Source organism: Maylandia zebra, linkage group LG2, assembly GCF_041146795.1.
Source record: "Maylandia zebra isolate NMK-2024a linkage group LG2, Mzebra_GT3a, whole genome shotgun sequence".
Classification (NCBI taxonomy): Eukaryota; Metazoa; Chordata; class Actinopteri; order Cichliformes; family Cichlidae; genus Maylandia; species Maylandia zebra.
In genome coordinates, this window is record NC_135168.1 from 40764821 (window position 1) to 40785295 (window position 20475).

At 41.1% G+C, this 20475-nt stretch overlaps 1 protein-coding gene and 2 pseudogenes across 28 annotated transcripts in view; all 3 read left to right on the forward strand.

The window, feature by feature from the left end:
• Positions 1 to 20475, forward strand: part of LOC101465246 (protocadherin alpha-C2) — a 208585-nt gene that overhangs the window by 94267 nt on the left and 93843 nt on the right. Inside the window, exon 1 of one of the 28 annotated variants that reach the window (XM_076873696.1) lies at positions 10880 to 13397. The exons of 25 other annotated variants lie outside the window; for them this stretch is intronic. In XM_076873696.1, coding sequence (XP_076729811.1) covers positions 11016 to 13397 — 2382 coding nt within the window. In that variant the 5' untranslated portion in view covers positions 10880 to 11015. Of the gene's footprint in view, positions 1 to 10879; positions 13398 to 14344; positions 16838 to 17675; positions 20195 to 20475 lie in introns of those variants that run through there. 2 more of the 28 variants (XM_076873699.1, XM_076873715.1) reach the window with 2 other exon arrangements.
• Positions 4452 to 6965, forward strand: LOC143413295 (protocadherin alpha-3 pseudogene; annotated as a pseudogene).
• LOC101487526 (protocadherin alpha-3 pseudogene) lies at positions 7571 to 10199 on the forward strand (annotated as a pseudogene).

Sequence of the window (20475 nt, forward strand, 5' to 3'; positions counted from 1 at the left end):
TAGGTCACTATACTGTTTTATTTCCCCAGCAAGTCTGTGATAAATCATGACACACAATAATCACACTGTAGCAGTGGCAGGATGTTGCTCCTGTATGTTGTTTTACAGTAGAGTAACTAATTATGTGATTTTTGGGCATTGTGCCATTGTTTTCCAAATGAGTGAACACTGTGTTCTATTGTGTTGGTGTGCCTCTCAGGGCTGTGTGCATGCGTATGTTTGGGCATGCTCCATATTGCTGTGTCCCGGTTTTGATCTTGCTCATGTTTCCGCGGACCCGCCCCTGTCCTACTTAGTCCAGAAACCAGTGAAGGCAGGCACAGATTTGGAAATAAATGATTAAGTGGTAGTTGGTTTTAAAACTAGGAGTGATTCATCTTTTCTTGCATCCTTCCTCTCTTTATTATATTAGTCATAGATTATTTCACAAATTGTGTAAGTAGGTAAACAGCTGATTGCATGCCCAGCTTTCCAGTACATAGATGTTATTACAGTTACGCTGATATGCACATAATTGTATGCACAGTTCTCTAGTAAGTGGATATTATTCTATATAGTGAATTTACATCTGCATATGTCAGAGCTAAAATGCATATAAGATCATTGAAAAGTAATTTTTCCATTATTGTATTATATTACTCTATTGCAATAGTCAAGTGCTGGATAATTCATATCACGCCTGCTTTTCTGACAATAAGCAGACACTGCATATTAAATGGGCCCAGTGCATAAAGTGCACAAAGTGAAAAGGATTTGAAAAGTAAAAAGCATAATATAGTAGTACTTATACACAAGGAGTAGGTTGCCCTCTTGTGTCATGATGAGATACATGCCACATAAAAACCCCACTATGACATTAGTATCTCATCATATGAAAAGGATGTAATGTGCAAATGGCAGGAGGGACTATGTGTGTGTGTTTGAGGTCTCCAGAGGCCTGGCACCAAGAAGGTAGGATGTGCATGGCTGAATGCAAAGGTCAGGCTCTCTGAGGGTTTGTGGGGGGTGGAAAGAGAAGCAGACACTTCTGTAAAAGTGCTGTGACAGTGAATGTGCCGCTGCAGTGCTACATTACCAATTACAACTGCAGCCCTGCACAGTCTGGTGAGGTATGCGCAAGAGTATGGTTTGTGTGTGCTTGAGTGAGTTTGTGTGTGTGTGTGGGGGGGGGGGGGGGCACAAGCAGATAAAATGTGGAAGTAGATATGAAATCTAATTTGTCATTTTTGTGCTATCTGACGCATTCTGAAAGCTAAACACACAGGCTACTGCATTAGTGTGTGTGTGTGTTCACATATGCATTCATGCCTGTGCCCAAGATGGCGTTGCTATGGAGATGAGAGCTGTGCAGAGGGAGAGAGGAAAAGTGGGGGTAGGACTCGCCTAGAAGCATGTTTAGATCACACCCTTCCCCTATCTACTCACGCACACAGATCAACAGTACAGTATACATCCTTAGGACACACACACACTTACTCATAAACACGCACACAAAACCGATGGCTGTGTGAAGGCATGAGATGATTACATGCAGGCAATATAGAAGCTAATGTGGTGGCTGTACTGTATGTGGTAGTATCCCTTTAATAATGCAGTGAACACACCTAAAGCAGTGCTGCTGACTGCTTCCGCCCCTGCAACCCCCTCCCTTCACCTACCTCTCACTGCTTTATCTGACCCTTTCATCACACTGCCAGTGGTGATTCTAGTTTCACCTCTAACATTATCGTGTTATGGGCAAACAACAGACAGAGAAGAAGGTTAAGTACATGTGTACTTAACCACTAGACTTATTTTTAACAGCTCTCATATTTTAGGTAGCAAATAATGTAAATTTTTCTATACAACAGTTTAATCACTATTAATTATTCAGAAGTTTCAATTATTATACCCAGAGGAAGAATGACTTTTATCAATGCATGCATGCATCGGTTTTAAAAACAAACGCACACCTCTCTCGCCTATGGGGTGCCACAGCATTCTGTCTTGGGACCGTTACTGTTTCTGTTGTATTTAGTCCCTCTTCTTCAACTTCTTAGCTCTTTTCCGAATATTTCATATCATTGTAATGCAGATGATATTCAGCTTTATATCTCTTTTAGGCCACCTGATGTTTCTAAGCTTCAAAGCTTCAAATCCTGCTTAGATTCCAGCAGAGATTGGATGGCTGATAATTATCTTCAACTAAATACTGATAAAACTGAAGTCATTGTCTTTGCTCCTGAGAAATTTGTTCCCCTCGTGGTTAAAATCTAGGCCCTCTTGCTTCTTATATTAAACCCTCCATTAGGAACCAGCTCTGACGCTGCACACGCACGTTAAATGTTTGGTTCGCGCTTGTTTTTACCATTTAAGAAATATTGCTAAGCTTAGTCCCATTGTGTCACACTTCGAATTGGAAATGATTATTTATGCTTTTGTCTCATCTCATTTAGATTATTGTAATTCCTTGTTTACTTGCTTAAGTAATGCCTTCCTGGAATGACTGCAGGGTGTTCAAAATGCTGCTGCTAGGCTTCTGACAAAGTATCCCAAATGCTCCCATGCCACTCCCCTGCTGATTCAACTGCAATGGCTCCCTGTCAAGTTCAGGGTCCATTTAAAGATTATAATCATGACCTATAGGGACCTGCACGGTGTAGCTCCAACTTACATCAGTGATCTTCTTCTTCGTTATTGCCCCAGCGGGTCCCTGAGGTCTTGTGACCAGGGCTTGTTGGTTGTCCAGCATACACGGTTAAAAACAAAAGGTGACAGAGTGTATGTATCAGTGGCGACCAGACTCTGGAACTCACTCCCTTTGAGTTTGAGAACTGTGGACTCAGTCATTTCTTTTAAAAAGCAGTTAAAAACTTATCTGTTTAAACTTGCTTTTGGTTGATTTTGTTTGTTTGAGGTTGGTCTAGGTGTATAGGTGTTAAAAATCAATTGTTATTTTTGCATTACTGTTTAAACAACTATGTTTTGATGAACTAAACATTCTGCATGTTTCCCTAATTAACTCTATCACCGAATGAAGAGGTGTGGATGGCCTTATGGATATGCTCAGTAACCCACCACTAATTCCGGGGTGTATTCAGAGCTGCTGGCTAATATACTGTGTTTCATCTATGTGGAACTAGGTTTTCCATAATTACAGAAGCCATGGATTTGTTTCTTTTAAAAATGTATTGTTTGTTTAGAATAAGAAAAAAAAAGTGTTCATCCTCTCACTGGGCAGCAAAGAATACCAAGTGTGAAATTTATGGAACATTCATATGTGTTTCATGGTGACTTTAGGAGAATGATAATCCAGACTGAAGTCCTGTAAAGTCAAAGTAGTGTAGTCTGGCCCTAAAATAAACCATGAATAATTGAATTTCATAACGGGTTGCATAATTGCGATGGTGGATATGTATGCATTTGCTTGTGTATGTTAATAAACCACAAGAGCACTATACTCTCTCTTCTATACTTTACCTACTGTTTTCTATTACATGCATTAGGAAAATGAACACACAGATCATCCTATGTGAGCCATTATTATTATTAATATTGTCTGTGGGGGCTGACAGATGATTGTAGTTGTGGGATAATATTTTCAAATCAAATCGTGTTTTCTGAGGAATGGAAATAGGGCAGGAGTTTCTGAATCTAGGGCTTGGGATTACAAACAAGCTCATGACTACTGTCTCTGTGGAAATGTGGAGTAATACTAAAATGCACCAAAAACACAACACGAGAAGCAGACACCCCCTCCTGTGCTCATATGTGCAGAAGAATAACTAGGTACGATTAAATATATTTATTGCCCAAAAGGCTGAAAAAGAAAATTTCATTAAAAGATAAATAAAGAAGCCATTGATGTGGGTGCAGAAGAAGAAACTGTACTATTTTTTATGGTTTAGGGAGGGTTTTTTTGTTTGTTTGTTTTTTACTGTTTTTGTTTGTTTGCTTGCTTGTTTGTTTGTTTTTACGCACTTTTAGGGAAAAAATACATACAAATTTGTAGACATGATAAAACTTGTGGTGCAATTCACACATTGCTATATAGGCATGGCTGAATGCTAAAAATTTCAGGCAGCCTCCAACTTTTTATCCGTTTATTAAGCTCACATTAGTAGTTAATAGAATCTACAAATAACTCTTAAATTGAATGGAACAAAGAGGTTTAGTGGAAAAAGGTAGAGTAATGTGGGATGCGATGTATTTGATACTATCACTTTCTACAAGGACACTCATTCAGGTGTTGTCCATGGTGCAGAGAAGAGTTGTTCCGATTTCTGATGTTAAGCTTTTCAGATACCTTTGGTGTGACCTGATGGCTGCAGGAGAAGCAACTGTTTTCACTGGCCTCTGCATTGCGCTCTTTTCACCACGTGGCGTCGCTGTTGATCCATTAGTTACAGCCCTAATAGAACTTGGCCCCTCCCGTTTACAAGCGATATGAACGATTTCTGTCTTTGTTATAAGACTCAAACGACGGTGGAACAAACAGAATACTACAGTCAAAAAGCTCCCTGATCGTCCATTCTTTCCTAAATATCTGAATGCCACTGGAGCTCAAATTTATGCTTTGTTCACATTGAACAGAGATGTCGCCCTTTAAATTGAGCTATTTTGGGATGTATTTGTGCCTTTTTTTACTGGATGTTTACTGGCAGACTGTGGCTGGGCAGCTCTCCTATTCAATCTCAGAGGAGGTAAACCCGGGGACTCCTGTTGGGAATATCGCTAAGGATCTAAACCTGAATTCACAAGAGTTGGAATCTCGTATGTTTCAAATCGTTACTGGATCAAAGAGAAAATTTTTCGAGGTAAATCTAAAGACTGGTGTTCTGTATGTCAGTGAGAGAATAGACAGAGAGGAGCTCTGCTCGGAGGAACTAAAATGTCCAGTAAGTGTAGAAGCCGTAATAAATAACCCATTGAAGCTTTATCGTATTGATGTAGAGATCTTAGATGTAAACGACAATGCTCCTTTGTTTACAACCAAACTGCAAAATTTATATATTGCAGAGAGCACATTGCCTGGAGTGAAATTTGAATTATCCGAAGCAACTGATGCGGATATGGGGAAAAACGGAGTAAGCACTTACAAATTAAGCCAAAATGAAAAATTTTCGTTGGCCGTGCACAAAGCAGGTGACCGTGTGTCTGCTGAGTTGGTGCTGCAGAAAGCCTTAGACCGAGAAAAGCAGGCAGTCATCACTATGACACTGACAGCTGTAGATGGAGGGACCCCACCGAAATCCGGCACCTCGCAACTCGTTATTAATGTATTAGACAATAATGATAATATTCCGATCTTTAGTGAATCCTTGTATAAAACAAAAATTCCAGAAAACATTCCACTGGGGTTAAAGGTAATCACAGTGAACGCCACTGATGCAGATGAGGGTTTAAACAGTGAGATTGTATATTCGCTGAGAAGCAAAGACCAAGATCACGTACTTGATATATTTGAAATTGAACCTCAGACTGGTGTCATTAAGGTCAAAGGGAAAATAGACTTTGAAGAGAGGAGGGCTTTTGAGGTACGTGTTGTGGCCAGTGATAAAGGGCATCCTCCGATGTCCGCTCACTGTAAAGTGCTGGTAGAAGTGGTGGACTTAAATGATAATGCTCCTGAGATCACGGTGACGTCATTACATAGGAAGGTAAAAGAGGATGCTCCTGTAGGCACCGCAGTTGCACTTGTATCTGTCCTCGATAAAGACAGTGGAAAAAACGGTGATGTGGAGATCCAAATTAAAAACAAAGCGCCATTCAAACTCGAAACTAACTACAAAAATTATTATTCGCTGTTAGTTGATGGACCTCTGGACAGGGAGAAATTCTCTATTTACAATGTCAATATAATCGCTAATGACAAAGGGATTCCACCACTTACCAGCACAAGTGTAGTTTCCATACACGTTTCTGATGTCAATGATAATGCACCTCTGTTCACGGAGGCCGTAATTGATGTTTATGTGAATGAGAACAGTCCAGTGGGAGCAGTCATTAAAAGAGTGACTGCAACTGATGCAGACATAGACCAAAATAGCCAAATCAGCTATTCATTGTTAAAAATTGGCAATAACCAGCTGCTGTTATCTACAATGATTAATATCAACTCGGAGACAGGAGATATAATCAGCCTGCAGTCTTTTAACTACGAGGAGTTAAAAACATTCCAGTTTAAAGTTCAGGCCACAGACTCTGGTGTTCCTCCGCTCAGTAGCAACGTCACTGTCAACGTTTTACTCCTCGATCAAAATGACAACAGTCCTACGATTCTCGCGCCATATTCTGAGCATGGCTCCGTTAACAGTGAGAGCATCCCCTACTCTGCTGAAGCGGGATACTTTGTGGCAAAGATCAGGGCTGTAGACGCAGACTCTGGATACAACGCGCTGCTTTCTTATCACCTGTCTGAGCCCAAAGGAAACAACTTGTTCAGGATCGGAACCAGCACCGGGGAGATCAGGACTAAGAGGAGAATGAGTGACAATGACCTCAAAACTCACCCCTTGGTGGTCTTGGTCTCTGATAACGGAGAACCCTCCCTGTCAACTACTGTGTCTATTGATGTGGTGGTGGTTGAAAGCACGGCTGAAATCCAGACTCCGTTCAGACATGTGCCTGTAAAGGAGGACAGCTTCTCGGATTTGAACCTGTATCTGTTGATCGCCATTGTGTCGGTGTCCGTCTTCTTTCTGCTCAGCCTCATCACTTTAATAGCAGTCAGATGCCACAGGACAGATGGCACTTTCAGCAGGTACAGCGCCCCCATGATCACCACCCACCCTGACGGGAGCTGGTCTTACTCTAAAGCTACTCAGCAGTATGATGTGTGTTTCAGCTCAGACACGCTCAAGAGTGACGTGGTGGTTTTCCCCGCTTCGATTCCACCTATAGATGCAGAACTGATCAGTATTAACGAAGGAGACACTTTTACCAGAACTCAGACTTTACCTACCAAAGAAAAGGTGAGTCCATGAAATTTTAAAATACTTGCATATTGTCATTCCTCGTCATTGCAGATTAAACGGTACCATTTTTTCTTATCTTAGCATGGTGTATCTTCTGACTTAAACTAGATTCCAAATATATATATGCTTCAGCTTTAAAACGTTTAGTTGTGCCAATTTAATAATATCCATCATTTGGACAGCAGTGCGTTCATGTAGCTGTCCATGGTGCTGGTGTAGGCATTCTAGTATATATAAAAATGTGATCTGAAGGCCGCAACAATTATAATAATAATTAAGTCACATTTCTGATATGTGCATTGCTCTTTGTCTCTGGTTACTCAAAGGATAGACAGATAGCACATTAAGCTGATATACGCCTTGACAATTGTATTATTCATATTTGCTCATATTTTCATGTTTTGTGAAAAGGAGATAAGGCAAGTTTTAATTCAATTTGGTTTATATATATGCTACACCTGTCTTTAAATAAATATATAAGGGAGCTGGACATTATTTGCCATTACCAGATTGGCATCTTGATGCATTTATCTTGAAGGCTTAAACGAACTTATGAGATTGTTTTGTGATAATGTAGTATTTTTAAATGACCACATGGGGACATTGTAGACCATCACATTTTCATAGTGCTCTTGGTTGTTCGAAGCTCCTCCTAGATTTAGATGATGGTGACGATGATGCTTTGCAGGGCTTTGTTACAAGAGGGGCAGTATGAGAATACATTGTGCGATCATCGCTTTGTCCTTTACTTCTTATATACACGGAAATCTGGATTCTGCCACTCTAATTTCACCCTGAAGACTACGATCCATATGCTGTGCTCGCACAGGATAGAAAATGTCGACAGGGAGGATACGCAGTTCTTTTGGGATTTATGTAGTCGTTGTTCTTTTGGATTGCTGCTGGCAAGTGGTGACTGGGCAGCTCTCTTACTCTGTATCAGAGGAGGTAAACCCGGGGACTACTGTGGGAAATCTCGCTAAAGATCTAAATCTTAACGTGCATGACTTGAGGACGCGTATGTTTCAGATTGTTAGCGGATCAAAGAGAAATTATTTCGATATAAATTTGAAAACGGGTAGTCTCTATGTCAGTGAAAGAATCGACCGTGAGGAGCTTTGCGCAAAAGCTGCAATATGTACTGTTAGCGTAGAGGCCGTGATCAACAATCCACTGAAGCTTTATCGTTTAGATGTAAATGTAGTCGATATTAATGATAATGTGCCACATTTTCCTGAGAATTTGCAGTATCTTAATATTGCGGAAAGTACTGTGCCAGGGGGGAAATTTGGATTTATAGGGGCATCGGATCTTGACGTTGGAAAGAATGACGTTAGTTCATACAAGTTGAGTCAAAATGATTACTTTTCTTTAGAGGTCCACAAAGGAAGGGATAGTGTGTCTGCCGAGCTGGTGCTACAGAAAGCTCTAGACCGAGAAATACAACCTACTGTTAATCTTACAGTGACTGCTGTCGACAGCGGTAACCCACCCAAGTCAGGAACATTGCAAATCATTGTAAATGTTTTAGACATTAATGACAACGCTCCGGTTTTCAGTAGGGCTTTGTATAAAACACAGATTCATGAAAATCTACCAATGGGTAAAACAATTATATTTTTAAATGCAACAGACGCAGATGACGGGTTAAATGCTGAAACTGAATATTCTTTTAGAAGTAAAGGTCAGGATCATGTTTTAAATGTATTTCAAATAGACTCTAAAACGGGAGCGATTTCAATTAAAGGTAAAATCGATTACGAAGAAAGTTCTGCATTTGAGATTCATGCTGAGGCGACTGACAAAGGCCAGCCTCCGATGTCTGCTCATTGCAAAGTGTTGGTAGAAGTGCTGGATCTAAATGACAACGCTCCTGAGATCACGGTAACGTCACTACTAAATACAGTGAAAGAGGACGCGGAAGTAGGTGCAGCCATTGCACTTGTCTCGGTTTTGGATAAAGATGGTGGGAATAACGGGGCAGTGAAAGCTGTGATTGCAAATGAGACTCCATTTAAACTGGACACAAACTATAGAAATTATTACTCTTTAGTGGTTACTGGTCCGCTTGACAGAGAAACTACAAACGAGTACAATGTTACTATAATAGCAACTGATGAAGGAGCTCCTCCTCTCTCCAGCACCAGCATAATTAGTGTTCACGTTTCTGATGTCAATGACAACTCGCCTCGCTTCTCTGATCCGATACTTAATATTTATGTTAAAGAAAACAGTCCAGTAGGAGCAGTCATTAAAACTCTGACTGCAACTGATGCTGATGTCGATAAAAATGGTCAAGTGAGCTATTCTTTTTTAAAAAGCAGCAGTGACTCACTACCGTTTCCTACAATGATTAATATCAACTCAGAGACAGGAGATATAATCAGCCTGCAGTCTTTTAACTATGAGGAGTTAAAAACGTTCCAGTTTAAAGTTCAGGCCACAGACTCTGGTGTTCCTCCGCTCAGCAGCAACGTCACTGTCAACGTTTTAATCCTGGATGAAAATGACAACAGTCCCACGATTCTCGCGCCATATTCTGAGCATGGCTCCGTTAATAGTGAGAGCATCCCCTATTCTGCTGAAGCGGGATACTTTGTGGCAAAGATCAGGGCTGTAGACGCAGACTCTGGATACAACGCGCTGCTTTCTTATCACCTGTCTGAGCCCAAAGGAAACAACTTGTTCAGGATCGGAACCAGCACCGGGGAGATAAGGACTAAGAGGAGAATGAGTGACAATGACCTCAAAACTCACCCCTTGGTGATCTTGGTCTCTGATAACGGAGAACCCTCCCTGTCAACTACTGTGTCTATTGATGTGGTGGTGGTTGAAAGCACGGCTGAAATCCAGACTCCGTTCAGACATGTGCCTGTAAAGGAGGACAGCTTCTCGGATTTGAACCTGTATCTGCTGATCGCCATTGTGTCGGTGTCCGTCTTCTTTCTGCTCAGCCTCATCACTTTAATAGCAGTCAGATGCCACAGGACAGATGGCACTTTCAGCAGGTACAGCGCCCCCATGATCACCACCCACCCTGACGGGAGCTGGTCTTACTCTAAAGCTACTCAGCAGTATGACGTATGTTTCAGCTCAGACACGCTCAAGAGTGACGTGGTGGTTTTCCCCGCCTCGTTTCCACCTGTAGATGCAGAACTGATCAGTATTAACGAAGGAGACACTTTTACCAGAACTCAGACTTTACCTACCAAAGAAAAGGTGAGTCCATGAAATTTTAAAATACTTGCATATTGTCATTCCTCGTCATTGCAGATTAAACGGTACCATTTTTTCTTATCTTAGCATGGTGCATCTTCTGATTTAAACTAGATTCCAAATATATATATGCTTCAGCTTTAAAACGTTTAGCTGTGCCAATTTAATAATATCCATCATTTGGACAGCAGTGCGTTCATGTAGCTGTCCATGGTGCTGGTGTAGGCATTCTAGCATATATAAAAATGTGATCTGAAGGCCGCAATAATTATAATAATAATTAAGTCACATTTCTGATATGTGCATTGCTCTTTGTCTCTGGTTACTCAAAGGATAGACAGATAGCACATTAAGCTGATGTACGCCTTGACAATTGTATTATTCATATTTGCTCATATTTTCATGTTTTGTGAAAAGGAGATAAGGCAAGTTTTAATTCAATTTGGTTTATATATATGCTACACCTGTCTTTAAATAAATATATAAGGGAGCTTGACATTATTTGCCATTACCAGATTGGCATCTTGATGCATTTATCTTGAAGGCTTAAACGAACTTATGAAATTGTTTTGTGATAATGTAGTATTTTTAAATGACCACATGGGGACATTGTAGACCATCACATTTTCATAGTGCTCTTGGTTGTTCGAAGCTCCTCCTAGATTTAGATGATGGTGACGATGATGCTTTGCAAGGCTTTGTTACAAGAGGGGCAGTATGAGAATACATTGTGCGATCATCGCTTTGTCCTTTACTTCTTATATACACGGAAATCTGGATTCTGCCACTCTAATTTCACCTTGAAGACTACGATCCATATGCTGTGCTCGCACAGGATAGAAAATGTCGACAGGGAGGATACGCAGTTCTTTTGGGATTTATGTAGTCGTTGTTCTTTTGGATTGCTGCTGGCAAGTGGTGACTGGGCAGCTCTCTTACTCTGTATCAGAGGAGGTAAACCCGGGGACTACTGTGGGAAATCTCGCTAAAGATCTAAATCTTAACGTGCATGACTTGAGGACGCGTATGTTTCAGATTGTTAGCGGATCAAAGAGAAATTATTTCGATATAAATTTGAAAACGGGTAGTCTCTATGTCAGTGAAAGAATCGACCGTGAGGAGCTTTGCGCAAAAGCTGCAATATGTACTATTAGCGTAGAGGCCGTGATCAACAATCCACTGAAGCTTTATCGTTTAGATGTAAATGTAGTCGATATTAATGATAATGTGCCACATTTTCCTGAGAATTTGCAGTATCTTAATATTGCGGAAAGTACTGTGCCAGGGGGGAAATTTGGATTTATAGGGGCATCGGATCTTGACGTTGGAAAGAATGACGTTAGTTCATACAAGTTGAGTCAAAATGATTACTTTTCTTTAGAGGTCCACAAAGGAAGGGATAGTGTGTCTGCCGAGCTGGTGCTACAGAAAGCTCTAGACCGAGAAACACAACCTACTGTTAATCTTACAGTGACTGCTGTCGACAGCGGAAACCCATCCAAGTCAGGAACATTGCAAATCATTATAAATGTCTTAGACAATAATGACAACGCTCCGGTTTTCAGTAGGGCTTTGTATAAAACACAGATTCATGAAAATCTACCAATGGGTAAAACAATTATATTTTTAAATGCAACAGACGCAGATGACGGATTAAATGCTGAAACTGAATATTCTTTTAGAAGTAAAGGTCAGGATCATGTTTTAAATGTATTTCAAATAGACTCTAAAACGGGAGCGATTTCAATTAAAGGTAAAATCGATTACGAAGAAAATCCTGCATTTGAGATTCATGCTGAGGCGACTGACAAAGGCCAGCCTCCGATGTCTGCTCATTGCAAAGTGTTGGTAGAAGTGCTGGATCTAAATGACAACGCTCCTGAGATCACGGTAACGTCACTACTAAATACAGTGAAAGAAGACGCGGAAGTAGGTGCAGCCATTGCACTTGTCTCGGTTTTGGATAAAGATGGTGGGAATAACGGGGCAGTGAAAGCTGTGATTGCAAATGAGACTCCATTTAAACTGGACACAAACTATAGAAATTATTACTCTTTAGTGGTTACTGGTCCGCTTGACAGAGAAACTACAAACGAGTACAATGTTACTATAATAGCAACTGATGAAGGAGCTCCTCCTCTCTCCAGCACCAGCATAATTAGTGTTCACGTTTCTGATGTCAATGACAACTCGCCTCGCTTCTCTGATCCGATACTTAATATTTATGTTAAAGAAAACAGTCCAGTAGGAGCAGTCATTAAAACTCTGACTGCAACTGATGCTGATGTCGATAAAAATGGTCAAGTGAGCTATTCTTTTTTACAAAGCAGCAGTGACTCACTACCGTTTCCTACAATGATTAATATCAACTCAGAGACAGGAGATATAATCAGCCTGCAGTCTTTTAACTACGAGGAGTTAAAAACATTCCAGTTTAAAGTTCAGGCCACAGACTCTGGTGTTCCTCCGCTCAGCAGCAATGTCACTGTCAACGTTTTAATCCTGGATGAAAATGACAACAGTCCCACGATTCTCGCGCCATATTCTGAGCACGGCTCCGTTAACAGTGAGAGCATCCCCTATTCTGCTGAAGCGGGATACTTTGTGGCAAAGATCAGGGCTGTAGACGCAGACTCTGGATACAATGCGCTGCTTTCTTATCACCTGTCTGAGCCCAAAGGAAACAACCTGTTCAGGATCGGAACCAGCACCGGGGAGATCAGGACTAAGAGGAGAATGAGTGACAATGACCTCAAAACTCACCCCTTGGTGGTCTTGGTCTCTGATAACGGAGAACCCTCCCTGTCAGCTACTGTGTCTATTGATGTGGTGGTGGTTGAAAGCACGGCTGAAATCCAGACTCAGTTCAGACATGTGCCTGTAAAGGAGGACAGCTTCTCGGATTTGAACCTGTATCTGCTGATCGCCATTGTGTCGGTGTCCGTCATCTTTCTGCTCAGCCTCATCACTTTAATAGCAGTCAGATGCCACAGGACAGACGGCGCTTTCAGCAGGTACAGCGCCCCCATGATCACCACCCACCCTGACGGGAGCTGGTCTTACTCTAAAGCTACTCAGCAGTATGACGTATGTTTCAGCTCAGACACGCTCAAGAGTGACGTGGTGGTTTTCCCCGCCTCGTTTCCACCTGTAGATGGAGAACTGATCAGTATTAACGGAGGAGACACTTTTACCAGGACTCAGACTTTACCTACCAAAGAAAAGGTGAGTCCATGAAATTTTACCAAAGAGAAGGTAAGAAATTAGCAAAAACAATGCAATGCATAAATCCATGCCTTGGGTAATCTCCATGTTTTGTTTGCTTATTGTTGTTGTTGTTTTTAAGTGGAATATGTTAGTACTAACTTCACAAACTATTTAAAGATGTGATTTTTCTTTATCGGTTTGGAGTTGAGTTGAAATGTACAGTTGTTAATAAGCCAAAATAAACAAAGTTCATGAGCCTTTCGAGTTTAGACAGAACGTTATTGTCGCTATCCGTGGTGCTGAAATCAGAAAGGTGCAAGTTGCCGGTCATTTGGAGGGTGCATCAGGGGACTTAATTGGGGCACGGTCGACAAAGACAAGTGTTTTCCCTGGAAACTTGACATACAATTCATGATAGATCTTTTTACTTAGTGGAGAATGGTGTAAAGTTTGTTTTATCACATTTAGCAAGGTTATTCGACCGCTTATTCAATCACCTTCGCTCTCATACTTTTAGAAATTAGGAAAATGTGTTTATTTTATGTCATAATAGTAGTAAGTTCTTGCTGTATCTTTCTTGTGTCGAAATATTTTCAATAAGGTCTGTCAATTCTAACTCGTGTACTTTTAGACGGGGTATCACCAAGAGGAAAGTTATGATTTTTTTTCTTTGTTAACTGAGAATTAATCAGAATGGGAAAAGGAAAAAAAATCCTTTGAAATGCACCATAACATATAAGTTAACAGGGTTATGTTCATAATTAATGAGAAGTTGATCGCCTTGGACGGGTGGGTAGTCATTTAATTGTTGCTGTTCCTAAAGCTTAAATGCAGTTATTTTACATTACCAGATGGTGGCACTGAAGACCATGACATCTAGATGTTATTTCTAAAGGCATAAGACTCCACCCAGAAACAGAGGATGATCTTTCTCTGGGCTTTGTAACAAAGAGGCGCAGAGCGAGAGAGAAAGGGCGAAAAATCTATCAGGCTGACTTGTTGTGATTGCCTTTGTTTGCGGATATCTGACGGTTGCTGGTGGACACAAAGTGTGCCTGATTTCGGTGGATTTAATCATGCAATTCCCAACAAAAACAGATATTTTGCGGGCTTATTCTGTGGCCGTGCTGCTGAATTATTGCTGGGAAGCGGTGTCTGGACAGCTCTCGTACTCTGTATCGGAGGAGGAAAATACTGGGACATCTGTTGGAAATATTGCCAAAGATCTAAATCTCAATGTACAGGATTTAGAGTCTCGTAGGTTTCAGATTGTTAGTGGATCACAGAAGAAGTATTTCGATGTGAATTTAAAAACTGGTGTTCTTTATGTCAGCGAAAGAATCGACCGCGAGGAGCTTTGTGGAAGGGCTTCAAAATGTACTGTCAATGTAGAGGCGGTGATCAACGTCCCGCTGAAGCTTTATCGCTTAGAGATAAATATAAAAGATATAAACGACAACGCACCAGTTTTCTCTGAGAAGCTGCAGTCACTTGATGTTCCAGAAAATACTTTACCGGGAGTCAAATTTGGACTGATAGAGGCATCAGATTTGGATGTCGGTAAAAACGGTGTTAATACATATAAACTTAGTAATAACGACTATTTTACATTAGATATTCATAAAGGAGAAGACAGCGTGTCTGCTGAGTTAGTACTGCAGAAATCGTTAGACAGAGAGCAGGATTCTGTTATAAAACTCACGCTGACTGCAGTAGACGGAGGAAACCCACCCAAGTCAGGGACATCGCTTATTATCATTTCCGTGATGGATACTAATGACAACCATCCCGTGTTCAGTAAGTCTTTGTACAAAATTAAAATTCCTGAAAACTTGTCCAGTGGGTCGACAGTGATTACGCTGAATGCAACAGACACAGATGAGGGTTCCAACAGTGAAATTGAATATTCTTTGAGAAAAAAAGGCCAAGATCATATTTTAGATTTATTTGAAATTAATTCAAAAACGGGAGTGATTTCAGTTAAGGGTAAAGTCGATTATGAAAAAAATCGTGCATTTGAGATCCATGCGGAGGCAAGTGACAAGGGTCAGCCTCCGATGTCTGCTCATTGCAAAGTGTTGGTAGAAGTGCTGGATCTAAATGACAACGCTCCTGAGATCACGGTAACGTCACTACTAAATACAGTGAAAGAGGACGCGGAAGTAGGTGCAGCCATTGCGCTTGTCTCGGTTTTGGATAAAGATGGTGGGAATAACGGGGCAGTGAAAGCTGTGATTGCAAATAAGACTCCATTTAAACTGGACACAAACTATAGAAATTATTACTCTTTAGTGGTTACTGGTCCGCTTGACAGAGAAACTACAGACGAGTACAATGTTACTATAATAGCAACTGATGAAGGAGTTCCTCCTCTCTCCAGCACCAGCATAATTAGTGTTCACGTTTCTGATGTCAATGACAACTCGCCTCGCTTCTCTGATCCGATACTTAATATTTATGTTAAAGAAAACAGTCCAGTAGGAGCAGTCATTAAAACTCTGACTGCAACTGATGCTGATGTCGATAAAAATGGTCAAGTGAGCTATTCTTTTTTAAAAAGCAGCAGTGACTCACTACCGTTTCCTACAATGATTAACATCAACTCAGAGACAGGAGATATAATCAGCCTGCAGTCTTTTAACTACGAGGAGTTAAAAACATTCCAGTTTAAAGTTCAGGCCACAGACTCTGGTGTTCCTCCACTCAGCAGCAACGTCACTGTCAACGTTTTAATCCTGGATGAAAATGACAACAGTCCCACGATTCTCGCGCCATATTCTGAGCACGGCTCCGTTAACAGTGAGAGCATCCCCTATTCTGCTGAAGCGGGATACTTTGTGGCAAAGATCAGGGCTGTAGACACAGACTCTGGATACAACGCGCTACTTTCTTATCACCTGTCTGAGCCCAAAGGAAACAACTTGTTCAGGATCGGAACCAGCACCGGGGAGATCAGGACTAAGAGGAGAATGAGTGACAATGACCTCAAAACTCACCCCTTGGTGGTCTTGGTCTCTGATAACGGAGAACCCTCCCTGTCAGCTACTGTGTCTATTGATGTGGTGGTGGTTGAAAGCACGGCTGAAATCCAGACTCAGTTCAGACATGTGCCTGTAAAGGAGGACAGCTTCTCGGATTTGAACCTGTATCTGCTGATCGCCATTGTGTCGGTGTCCGTCATCTTTCTGCTCAGCCTCATCACTTTAATAGCAGTCAGATGCCACAGGACAGACGGCACTTTCAACAGATACAGCGCCCCCATGATCACCACCCACCCTGACGGGAGCTGGTCTTACTCTAAAGCTACTCAGCAGTATGACGTGTGTTTCAGCTCAGACACGCTCAAGAGTGACGTGGTGGTCTTCCCCGCCCCGTTTCCACCTGTAGATGGAGAACTGATCAGTATTAACGAAGGAGACACTTTTACCAGGACTCAAACTTTACCTAACAAAGAGAAGGTAAGCGCATATTGGTCTTAAATATCCTGGAATGTTATTTATTGTGCAAAACCACGGTCGAGAACAGAGTATGAATCAATAGGGGTTCACCCGAATTAAATTAAAAGAACTTAATTGCCACGAAAAAAATGGGGATAAATCCAGTTCAAGTTAACTAATAAAATAAATCACTTGGATATATTTTGTTAGGCTTCTTTTACGCATACTCATAGTTTGTGGTATTTACTTCTAGCAAAAGATGTGCAGATTTTGAATCATACCCTAAAAGTTGTTCTTCATGGTACTGAACGGACGATTATGCACGATGCCAACATGCTGGGCAGTTATACTGTACTTTAAATAATGTCTCGCTAAACATGTGTTCGAGTATTCCTATCCTGGCTTTGTTAACCTTAACAGGTTGCAGCAATGTATATTCAAAACAATTCTGAAAAAAAACCTATTTTTACATGGCTTGGTTCTGTTAATTTCTCAGTTTTGTATTGTAAATATTTTTATTGTCTGAATAATGCTGAAGGTATCATATATTAGTATATGTCTATGAGAGTTCATTCATAATTTTTTTATAAATGTATGAATTTAAAAAAAACCCTGAATGATAACAGTATTCAGAATAATGCCAGAATGGCAGCACGTCATGGTTGTTGTTCCTCAAAGCACACAACTGTTTAGCTAGATAATTAAGGACACTTAATTTCCTGATATTGAATGCACTTCTGGAAAATGTCCACACGGGGACATTGTAGACCATCAGATTTGAATTTCGTCTTTGGTGTCTCGGACTCCTCCCAGAGTGTATTTTTCTGGAATTCAGACAAAGAGAATCGGAGGGCGAAAGAGAACGGTGCGACAACCATTTTCTGATTCATGGGAGATGAGTCAAAAAGCATCACTCTCATGTCTTACTCTGTTTAATTGTTTGAATTTGTTAATGTAATATACGGGTTTGAATTAATCCGCTTCCCGGTGAATGTAAGAATGAATATACTGGGCAAATCGAGCTGTATATGGATATATCTCGTCTTCGTGCTGCTGGATTGTTACTCTGAAACGGTTTCTGGGCAGCTCTCTTACTCCGTCTCAGAGGAGGTGAATCTGGGGACTGTTGTCGGAAATGTCGCGAAAGATCTGAACATCAATGTCCAGGATTTGGAGCCCCGCATGTTTCAAATCGTTACTGGATCAAAGAGGAAATATTTCGAGGTAAATCTAAAAACTGGAGCCCTCTATGTTAACGGGAGAATAGATCGAGAAGAGCTTTGTGGTAATGACGCCAAATGCTCACTCAGTGTAGAAGCTGTTATTAATAATCCACTGAAACTGTACCGTATGGAAATTACGATTTTAGATGTAAATGATAATTCTCCTTTATTTGAGAGTACGTTGCAATCAATGAACATTACTGAGAGCACAGCGGCGGGAGCAAAATTTCCTCTGCATCAAGCTCACGATGCTGACGTGGGTAAAAACACTGTAAACACCTACAGGCTGAGTCAAAATGAACATTTCTCTCTTGATGCACACAAAGTTCAGGGTGTAACTCCTGAGATGGTGCTTCAGAAAGTTTTAGACAGGGAAAAACAGTCTGTGATTACGCTCACACTGACTGTCATCGATGGGGGAACACCTGCTAAATCCGGAAGCATGACAATAATAGTTAATGTACTGGACGTTAATGACAATCCTCCCGTTTTCAGCCAAAGGTTGTATAAAGCTAGAGTCTACGAAAATGTTAAAATAGGCACATCAATAATTACATTAAATGCGACTGATTTAGATGAAGGACAAAATGGAAAAGTGATATATTCATTTAGTGAAGTTGGTCAGGGGAAACAAACTAATTCATTTGTTATAGATGAGAAAACAGGAACTGTAACGAATAAAAGGAATATTGACTATGAAGAAAGTAATGCTTTTGAACTTCGAGTACAAGCCAGTGATGGAGCCTCTTCCCCTCTCACGTCACATGCCAAATTACTGATTGAGGTTTTAGATGTTAATGACAATGCACCTGAAATTTCAGTCACATCGTTATTGAACACTGTTAAAGAGGATGCATCAGTTGAAACAGCCATTGCTCTTGTTTCAGTATTTGATAAAGATGGAGGTAAAAATGGGATGGTGACATGTAAAATTTCCAATAATGTTCCTTTTAAATTGGAGTCAAATTATAAGAATTCATATTCATTAGTTGTAGACGGTCCTCTTGACCGAGAGACTGCACCTCAGTACAACATCAGCATCACTGCTACTGATGAGGGCAGCCCACCTCTCTCCAGCACGAGTGTTATAACTGTTCATGTGTCAGATGTAAATGACAACAAACCTCAGTTTTCAGAAAGTGTGATCAACATCTACGTGAAAGAAAACAGTCCAGTAGGAGCAGTTATTAAAACAGTGACAGCAGTTGATGCAGACATTGATCAAAATAGTCAGGTGAGTTATTCCTTTTTACAAAGCAGCAGTGACTCAGTGCCGTTTTCTACATTATTAAACATCAACTCAGAGACTGGAGATATAATCAGCCTGCAGTCTTTTAACTATGAGGAGTTAAAAACGTTCCAGTTTAAAGTTCAGGCCACAGACTCTGGTGTTCCTCCGCTCAGCAGCAACGTCACTGTCAACGTTTTAATTCTGGATGAAAATGACAACAGTCCTACGATTCTCGCACCATACTCTGAGCACGGCTCTGTAAACAGTGAGAACATCCCCTATTCTGCTGAAGCGGGATACTTTGTGGCAAAGATCAGGGCTGTAGACGCAGACTCTGGATACAATGCGCTGCTTTCTTATCACCTGTCTGAGCCCAAAGGAAACAACCTGTTCAGGATCGGAACCAGCACCGGGGAGATCAGGACTAAGAGGAGATTGAGTGACAATGACCTCAAAACTCACCCCTTGGTGGTCTTGGTCTCTGATAACGGAGAACCCTCCCTGTCAGCTACTGTGTCGGTTGATGTGGTGGTGGTTGAAAGCACGGCTGAAATCCAGACTCCGTTCAGACATGTGCCTGTAAAGGAGGACAGCTTCTCGGATTTGAACGTGTATCTGCTGATCGCCATTGTGTCGGTGTCCGTCATCTTCCTGCTCAGCCTCATCACTTTAATAGCAGTCAGATGCCACAGGACAGACGGAACTTTCAGCAGGTACAGCGCCCCCATGATCACCACCCACCCTGATGGGAGCTGGTCTTACTCTAAAGCTACTCAGCAGTATGACGTGTGTTTCAGCTCAGACACACTCAAGAGTGACGTAGTAGTTTTCCCCGCCCCGTTTCCACCTGTAGATGGAGAACTGATCAGTATTAACGAAGGAGACACTTTTACCAGGACTCAGACTTTGCCTAACAAAGAGAAGGTAAGGAAGTATTACATTTCGTATTCACTGCTGCACTTCTTCGTTTGGAAATCTTAAAAGCCTAATGTAATTTATCTTCATCTCGTAGTTTTTATCATCTTTAGCAATACATTTACACACTTCTTAGCTGTGACTAAAATAATACAAATGCGAAGAAATTACTGTTGCTGAGTTTACAGCACGACAGGATCTTCTCCAACTCTGTGTTGTTGTTCTCTTTTCTGTTGTAACGTGAATTTTTCATGGCAGTTTCGCATTATCACGCATTTGTCGCTCTCCGT